Source organism: Oncorhynchus mykiss, chromosome 7 (assembly GCF_057628025.1).
Source record: "Oncorhynchus mykiss isolate SJ-2025 chromosome 7, ASM5762802v1, whole genome shotgun sequence".
NCBI lineage: Eukaryota > Metazoa > Chordata > Actinopteri > Salmoniformes > Salmonidae > Oncorhynchus > Oncorhynchus mykiss.
The window spans coordinates 37,243,401-37,252,852 of record NC_143028.1 but is presented as its reverse complement, the minus strand read 5'-3'; the positions used below and the strand labels follow the sequence as shown (position 1 = coordinate 37,252,852).

The 9,452-nt window shown below is 46.0% G+C and overlaps 1 protein-coding gene across 2 annotated transcripts in view; it reads right to left on the bottom strand.

Annotated features, from left to right (window-relative positions):
• Positions 1–9,452, bottom strand: part of LOC110527794 (uncharacterized) — a 28,878-nt gene continuing 19,426 nt past the window's right edge. Inside the window, exons 7-9 of one of the 2 annotated variants that reach the window (XM_021609309.3) lie at positions 8,360–8,463; positions 4,834–5,026; positions 1–2,765 (exon numbers count right to left, since the gene is read on the bottom strand). In XM_021609309.3, the coding sequence (XP_021464984.2) occupies positions 1,147–2,765; positions 4,834–5,026; positions 8,360–8,463 (1,916 nt within the window). In that variant the 3' untranslated portion in view covers positions 1–1,146. Of the gene's footprint in view, positions 2,766–3,390; positions 3,442–4,833; positions 5,027–8,359; positions 8,464–9,452 lie in introns of those variants that run through there. The other variant, XM_090240875.1, reaches the window with a different exon arrangement.

The following is a 9,452-nucleotide window of genomic DNA, read 5'->3' as shown; positions in this document are numbered from 1 at the left end:
TACAAAGAACCAGTTTTACTTTATTTGGGAGTTTAAATTGAGTACAAGATCAAATCTAAATAATTAAACCTGCCACGATGTTGTTGGTATATGAATATGATCCAGATAATGCAATTAAAAAAAAAAAAAAAAGTTGATAATGGATATATGAATGAATGATCTGACAGCTGGATAGGGTAGACTTGGACTGTGGGAGAGGTTTCCAGTTTTACATGTATGATAGATGTCTCAAAGTGAACATGAACTACCAAACCCCCTCTATTAATGACCATATCACATTTCCAAAGATGTTATACATGCTGTTATATTTGAAGACCTCATCCTTTACCTGCATCCCCAGAAATATTCAATACTCTTAACTCCTTGGCTATGTTGATGTTCCTCTATCAACAAAGTCGTGCTGAAAGTAAAAAGAGTGCTGCTTGATTTATTTTCTTGTGCAAGCTGTTTTAAACATGAAAACACCCAGGTTCCCCAGCATTGGCAATAATCATATGACTGAGAGAATGTCATATTACAAAATGCTAACAATCGGCAGAAAAAGACAAAAGATCAGCAGTTAGCAATGCTTCTTAAATGCAGTCATTTCCACAGTGTAATATGTTAACTGTCTGGTGGGTTTTATCAGAATCGGAGTTAAAATCAAACATCAATTTAAAAACAAATTAATTGTTTAGCGGACCAATAATACTGCTGACAAATCGGACATTTTAACATAGTATTTTAGGTTCATCTTCAGCCCTTTAAACAAATGCCATTTCACATACAAATGTAAACATTTACCAACATTGTCTCGTCAATGGGGCAGTTCAATTGAGTTTAGAATAAAATACGTATATACAGGGTTAAACGAGGGGGGGGGGGAATTAAGGAAATCAATCTACCAATCTATAAAATCCATGAAATAGGCACCAACTACTGCTGCATGCAAACACAACTCCGATCATATTGGCTCAATCTAGGAACAAATAAGTTGTTGTATGGTCTGTGAGAAACCAAGAGACAAAAAGCATTTCCCCTTTAGCATGTAGTGGCTGCGAGGCCAGGGGGGTTCAGATGTCACCATCAACAATAAGACAAGAGTACACATGAAACCCATGTTGACAAGAGCCTGGGTCTCCCATATGATTGTAATGTCGTGAGTGTCTAGGTGGGCACAGTGATCTTGCGGGCCAGCAGAGCCAGCAGAGCCAGCTCCACACAGCCCTGGGCCTGTTCCAGTGCCTCTGCAGCCTCCCTGGCAGAGAAGCCAGCTGTCTGGATCCTCTGGATGTGCTCAACCGGAAACTGTTCAGTAACGGGATGTGGAGCAGAGAAGAGAGGGGCTGGAGAGGAGGGGTGTTGGGGGCCCAGGGCCTGAGGAGGTGAAGTGCGGGGCGAAAGGCCGGAGTCATCCTCAGGTGAACCCACAGCCATGGACAGAGGGCTCCGCTGTGTTGGCTCAGGATGGAGGCCGGGAGTGTCTGGGTTGTCAATGGCAGAGGCTCTCCCGTCTGCCACGCCCCTCCCTTGCTGCCCCTCCGGGGGCTCCCTGAACTCCAGGTCTGCTTGGAGTGAAGAGGGTGAGGGACTCTGGACCTCAGACACAGTCCCTCTGTTTTTACTGGCATCTAGCCCATACCCGTCAGCCCTCTTTCCCCCCCTGGAGTTGTCTGGACACTGTGGTTCTAGTTCTCCCTGACCCGCTCCTGGTTCAGCCTCTGCCCTGTCCCTAGTCTCCAGACTCTGCTCCTGGCCAGAGGTGCCTGGCAGGACACAGTCAGGAGGAGGCCCTCCGTCAGACATAGCAGCAGCATGGTTGGCTTTGGCATCGCATGGTTCTGCACCAGCTATAAGGGCAGTAAAGGGGGAGGGTTGTGTGGTGTTTTCAGGCGTCAGGGTTTGGGGCTCTGCGGTGGGGTTGTGGTTGTCGTTCAGTCCGTCAGCGTCCTGTCTGTGTGAGGGGGAGCAGGAAACACTGCGGTCCTGGGGGGACAGGCCACAGCTGTTGGACACCAGCAGCTCATGGAGCTCCCGCAGGGCCTGGGCCAGAGACGGGATCTGGTCTGAGTTGGGACAGCGCTCCCCCTCTGGCTGGTCCCTCTCTGATTGCACAGTGCTCTGGGAGGAGGCAGGGGGAGACTCCATCTCTGCAGATGTGGATCCAGAAAGACAGGGCTCCAGGGTGAGTGATGGGGGATTAGAGATGGGACGGTGGGAACCCCCTTCTCCACTCTGCTGACTTGGGTTACTCAGACATGTCCGGTGATCTGTGGTGTTGACTGACATGTCCTCCTGCTCCATGGGCTGAATTGGGAGGCTTTCCTCTGGGAGGGGGGACAGGGAGCCATTATTTGCCTTCTCAGAGACACACATCTCTGGAGGGATCTGACTGTCTGAACATCCCAGGGTGGGAGTGCCAGTCACAGACTTGTCTGCAGGAGGGGTGCATGTGGACAGATCCTGAGCCGGGGGAGTGGGGATGGTGGGTAGGAGTCGCTGGGTGGGGTTGGTAGGGCTTGGGTCTGAGAGAGGAGACTGTTGGGCTGTAGGTGCTATGTTCTGGGATGAGGGCCCAGGGATGGGGAGACCCAGGAAACCAGGCTGGGTTTGGCTCTGCCCTGGTGTTGGGGCCCCGGCCTGGCGCATGTAGGCTGGAGCAGACTGAGAACGGTCCAGGGCAAGGCTCCGGGGGTGACCGGGGGAAAGGGGGGAGGACAGGGGCATGTTGTTTGGGGGTTTGAGTGTTGGGAATGGTGGGGATTCCGGTGAGGTAGTTTGTCCACCTGCAGTGTGAGGGTAGAGATCAGTTTTAGAATGAAACAGTAGTTGAACAACAATTAACCTGCTATGGACCAAAACACTCTTGCACACAACATGCATAGTTTTTCCATGCCAGCTTCTGAAATGAAACATGATATTGAAATGCAGAGACCTTAAAAGGGATAGTGTGAGATTTTGGCTACTTCCCCAGAGTCAGATGAACTCGTGGATACCATCAAATCAAAGTTTGTCATGTGCGCTGAATACAATTAGGTGTGGACCTTACAGTGAAATGCTTACTTACAGGCTCTAACCAATAGTGCAAAAAAATTATTTTTATGTTATGTCAATGCGTCCAGTATAAAAGGAAGTTAGCATTTGCACAATGCCTGGAAGTCTACAGGAACAGCTAGCATGCTTCATTGCCAAAATCTCTAACTATCCCTTTTAATCAGTGATTGCATCCTCTACTTCTTAAAATAAGTTGAAAAACATGGTAATTACTATTGACCATTTATCAAAGGATTTATTAATAACATCGTACCGATATGTTTTTTTCTCCCAATAAGCCCAAAATACAACTTTGCAACAAAAAAGAGAATATGGGTGATAGACTTAGCATTTATTCTCTCTGTAGGTTTGCAGTACCTGGTTGGTAAGGCCCTCTCCAGCTGTCTTCACAAATGCATCAGTGCTGTCCTGCTCAGGATTAGGCCACACACCACACATCATGCAAAGGGACGCAGAGAGTTAGCACTCGCACACAAAGCATGCACCACGCTGTCAGACTGTTCACATAGTGGTGAACAGTGTCAGCCAAGATAACTTTATTTGACCAATGACCCTAGAGGTCACAGAGTGATCAAAGGACCTGTCAGCTAACCTCTTCCATAAGCTAAAATGGTCCGCAGAGTGATTTCAGTGTATTTTTTTTACTTAGTTAAAGAAGAACTGTAAAACCAAATAAAGACTAAACACTAACTAGACTAGATCCAACCACAGGTCAGGTTTTGATTTCATACCTAGGTCTGATTTATAGAGCTTATTTTTGAGGTGATGACATGCAGTGATCATGTATGTGATAGAATCAGGGGTTGGAACCGGTTTAGGGAACAGAACCTGAAACAAAAGTGATCCATACTGTTCCGGGAACAGAACCGTTTAATAACGTTATTTTACGTTCCAGACTTTTTTTTTCTAGTCCCACAACAAAAACGTAACAAAGTGCCTACGCAAAGCCATCACTCTGTCACTCAGAAACGTATTCCATCGTCAGCCTGCAACCTGGAAATCTTACCCTGTGCGTGTTTAGGCTACCTTCCCCTCCGAAGCATAGGCTACAGTACTGACATTACGAGCTCGATTCAGAAGATAGGGAGAGAGATTTTTAATTAGCAAGAGAAGAATGGATTAACTTTTTAAATGGTAGTTAAGGATACTATAGGCCTAGTTATCACTAAATGTTGAATTCATTACTTACAACAAGACGTGTTTTTAATTCTGGTGTCGCTCTGCACACACAAGCAGTTAGCGAGCTAGATCAAAGTACATTTCAAGTTCCTCCATTGAAGCCGCTCCTCTTTACGTATAATTGTCGGCCTAATTCAGATAATGCATATCATAAGATGCCTTCAAGCCTCCTCAAGCCTCCCCCCACCTGCAAAATGTTGGTTGCATCTTCACCATAAGCAACACTTGACTGTCCATCACGCATGTAAACAACTAGCTTGCCTGTTCTATCTGCACTGATTGGTGAAGTAATTTAATGCGCTAAATGTAAGGAACAGAAAGGGATGATCTAAACCGTTATCTTTTTTGGGGTTCGAACCGGTTCAGATCTTTATTTTGCTGGTTGGAATGAAACCCCCCCAAAATTGTGGTTCTGTTCAGAATTAAACGATTGGAAAATAATTTTGGTTCCAACCCCTGCTGAGAATGCAGATGACTGCAGAAACAGGGCTCAGGAGTAAAGAAGCTAAATGCAAATGTGCTTTCTGGCTCATGTCTCTGCTGCAGTAATGTGCACTGCTTTAGAGTGTGCCGGCAGAGCTGAGGAATCACCATAGCCCTCTCCCTGACTGCGTTCCTTACCGCTCTCCTGTACAGATCTCTGAAGTGCCTCTGCCAGCTCTCGGTCTGCGATCTCATCTGGCTGGGCGTCCTCGCGCCCCTCGGGCCCGTATGCCAGCCGGGCACACTCTGGCAGCTCCGCCTCAGGCAGGAAGCGGGTCTCAGTGCCCGTTGTCCCGATCAGCAACGTGTTCTTTTTCAGGTCAATGGAACACTGAGGTAGCAGGATATATAGACAGAACAGTAGTTTAAACACAGGGATTAGTTAGGATGTCATCAGGATGTATTCAGACCCCTTCTTTTTCCGCATTTTGTTATGTTACAGCCTTATTCTAAAATTGATTTGTTCCCCCCCCCCCCCCAATCTACAAAACAAAAGCAAAAAAAAAAAGCTGAAATGACATTTACATAAGTAATCAGACCCTTTACTCAGTACTTTGTTGAAGCCCCTTTGACAGCAATTACAGCCTCGAGCCTTGTTGGGTATGACACTACAAGCTTGGCACACTTGTATTTGGGGAGTTTCTCCCATTCTTCTCTGCAGATCTTCTCAATCTCTGTCAGGTTGGATGAGGAGCATCGCTGCACAGCTATTTCCAGGTCTCTCCAGAGATGTTTGATAGGGTTCAAGTCTGGGCAACTAAAGAACACAGACTTGTCCGGGGCCACTCCTGCATTGTCTTGGCTGTGTGCTTAGGGTCGTTGTCCTGTTGGAAGGTGAAACTTTGCCCCAGTCTGAGGTCCTGAACAGGTTCATCAAGGATCTCTGTATTTTGCTCCGTTCATCTTTCCCTCGCTCCTAACTAGTCTCCCAGTCCCTGCCGCTGAAAAACATCCTCACAGCATGATGCTGCCACTGACGCCCCTCCCACTGTTTGCCGAATTCTCTCTCTTTGCTCTCGTTTTCCTTAATAGGATGTCGGTGGGCGGAGCCGGGAGGGTCGTTAGCGAAATGGACTCGAGTGTGTCCCGGGGATAAATACACCTTTCCCCATTAACTGAGGAGACACTGTCCACGCAGACACTATTTTGGGTTGTGGCATTTTGTGGCTTGTTTATTTTGGCACCTCAACACCTCTCATGATCACCATCTATGCACGTAACCACTGATTACTGACTACACACACCATTGTTAATTGTATATAGTTTACTTTAGTTCATAAATATATTTTTGTTATTCCTAGAACTCTGTTGTCTCCCTTCTTGTTATGGGCTACTAACCGGTTCGTGACACCACCACCATGCTTCACCGTAGTGATGGTGCCAGGTTTCCTCTAGATGTGACACTTGGCATTCAGGCAAAAGAATCTTGGTTTCATCAGACCAGAGAATCTTGTTTCTCATGGTCAAAGTCCTTTCGGTGGCCTTCATGTGCCTTTTTCTGAGGAGTGGCTTCCATCTGGCCACACATCCATAAAGGCCTGATTGGTGGAGTGCTGCAGAGATGGTTGTCCTTCTGGAAGGAAATCTAGAGCCCTGTCAGTGACCATCAGGTTCTTGGTCACCTCCCTGACCAAGGTCCTTCACCCCCGATTGCGCAGTTCGGCTGGGCAGCCAGCTCAAGGAAGAGTCTTGGTGGCCACTGTGTTCTTGGGGACCTTAAATGCTGCAGACATTTTTTGGTACCCTTCCCCAGATCTGTGCTTCGGCACAATCCTGTCTCGGAGCTCTACGAACAATTCCTTCGACCTCATGGCTTGGTTTTTGCTCTGACATGCACTGTCAACTGTGGGACCATATAAAGACAGGTGTGCCTTTCCAAATAAATTAGCAAACATTTCTAAAAACCTGTTTTTGCTTTGTCATTCTGGGGTATTGTGTGAGTAGATTGAGGATGTATTTTTATCCATTTTAAAATAAGGCTAATGTAAAAAATAAAATTTAAAAAAGTGGAAAAAGGCAAGGGGTCTTAATTCTTTCTGAATGCACTGTACAGTCGTGGCCAAAAGTTGAGAATGACACATATTCATTTTCACAACTCTGCTGCCCCAGTTTGTATGATGGCAATTTGCATATACTCCAGAATGTTATGAAGAGTGATCAGATGAATTGCAATTAAATTGCGAAGTCCCACTTTGCCATGCAAATGAACTGAATCCCCCCCAAAACATTTCCACTGCATTTCAGCCCTGCCACAAAAGGACCAGCTGACATGTCAGTGATTCTCTCGTTTAACACAGGTGCGAGTGTTGACGAGGACAAGGCTGGAGACCACTCTGTCATGCTGATTGAGTTCCAATAACAGACTGGAAGCTTCAAAAGGAGGGTGGTGCTTGGAATCATTGTTCTTCCTCTGTCAACCATGGTTACCTGCAAGGAAACACGTGCGTCATCATTGCTTTGCACAAAAAGGGCTTCACAGACAAGGATATTGCTGCTAGTAAGATTGCACCTAAATCAACCATTTATCGGATCATCAAGAACTTCAAGGAGAGTGGTTCAATTGTTGTGAAAAAGGCTTCAGGGCGCCCAAGAAAGGCCAGCAAGCGCCAGGACCGTCTCCTAAAGTTGATTCAGCTGCGGGATCGGGGCACCACCAGTACAGATCTTGCTCAGGAATGGCAGCAGGCAGGTGTGAATGCACCTGCACGCACAGTGAGGCGAAGACTTTTGGAGGATGGCCTGGTGTCAAGAAGGGTAGCAAAGAAGCCACTTCTCTCCGGGGGAAAAATAAAATAAAAAAAATCAGGGACACAACGATATTCTGCAAAAGGTACAGGGATTGGAATGCTGAGGAATGGGGTAAAGTCATTTTCTCTGATGAATCCCCTTTCCGATTGTTTGGGGCATCCGTAAAAAAGCTTGTCCGGAAGAGAGTGAACGCTACCATCAGTCCTGTGTAATGCCAACAGTAAAGCATCCTGAGACCATTCATGTGTGGGGTTGCTTCTCAGCAAAGGGAGTGGGCTCACTCACAATTTTGCCTAAGAACACAGCCATGAATAAAGACTGGTACCAACACATCCTTCGAGAGCAACTTCTCGCAACCATCCAGGAACAGTTTGGTGACGAACAATGCCTTTTCCAGCATGATGGAGCACCTTGCCATAAAGTAAAAGTGATAACTAAGTGGCTCGGGGAACAAAACATCAATATTTTGGGTCCATGGCCAGGAAACTCCCCAGACCGTAATCCCATTGAGAACTTGTGGTCAATCCTCAAGAGGCGGGTGGACAAACAAAACCCCACAAATTCTGACAAACTCCAAGCATTGATTATGCAAGAATGGGCTGCCATCAGTCAGGATGTGGCCCAGAAGTTAATTGACAGCATGCCAGGGTGAATTGCAAAGGTCTTGAAAAAGGGTCAACACTGCAAATATTGACTCTTTTTATCCACTTCATGTAATTGTCAATAAAAGCCTTTGACACGTATGAAATGCTTGTAATTATACTTCAGTATTCCATAGTGACATCGAACAAAAATATCCAAAGACACTGAGGCAGCAAACTTTGTGAAAATGAATGTGTCATTCTCAAAACTTTTGGCCACAACTGTATATGTGGTAGTGTTCATGGAAATGGAGGGACAGGAATAGAGATCTGACCTGATGTCTCTTGAGCATGTCCAGTCCAAGCAGCATGTCCATAGGTTGGTCCTCCAGGATGGAAAAGGAACAAGGCAGGAAGTCCCCTTCTATCTGGACCTGAGCTGGGTAGGGAAACACACATCTCACTTTTAGCCATTATCAGGTACAGATGCTACCATCAACATTTGCTGGAGGTTTGAATGTCTTTTCTTTCGACAGGTTGGATAAAACAAGGCAAATGTCGCAGGAGCCACTTGATTGTGGAGAAACATCCATGTTCAGTTTCTTCAACTAGCGCAGGCTAGTTAGACTCGTTTTCAGCCGGGCACTTTTTCCACCTAAACTAACCAGGCTAATTATAAATAAATTAGATAGTCAGAAAAAAAAAAGTCTGCCAAGCCCTCTCTCACTAGAATTAACGATATGCATATTCTATTGATCTATTGATAGGACAGGTGCTTGTCAGTCACAAGGTGAGCAATGACAGGGAAACACTGCTGGTTTGACAGTGCTGTCTCTCCCGCCTCTCGGTAGGTGTGTGTGTGTTGTGGTTGCAGTCAAATTTCTTTACACAGAGGGAGAGAGCATGAATTTGCACGTCTCATATAATGTGGCAATGATGAGTCAAAATCCACTTAACATATTGTTTTCTGGCACATTCATGCATTTTCTTTTACGTACAGGAACAATGTTGGCCCACTGGCCCAGGGCCAGGAAAACCACGTGTTGGACCAGTGGATCTTGTCAGTGACGTAACTTTCCAGTGCATTTTTGCATTCCAGTTCAACATTTACCTGCTCTGTCACTGTCTACCATCGAAGACGACACGTGTAAATGTCATGCTATATGTATTTGAGCAATACGATTGGCCGTTCATTCAAGCATCACCACACTCCTGCGAGTCAACTTCGAGCACGCGAGCAGTACATGAGTTGACGCCTTCACACCGCAAACGCGAGCTATCCAGAGCAATTTTTTTTAATTTTTTTTAATCGTCCATCAATCTACTAGCTGAGCTTATTTATTTTAGGGAAAGTGATTAACAAAAGTAAGCCTTCAATAGTTCACATACTAGCAAATTGCCGGCTACTGTTGCAAAAAGAAAGCTCCA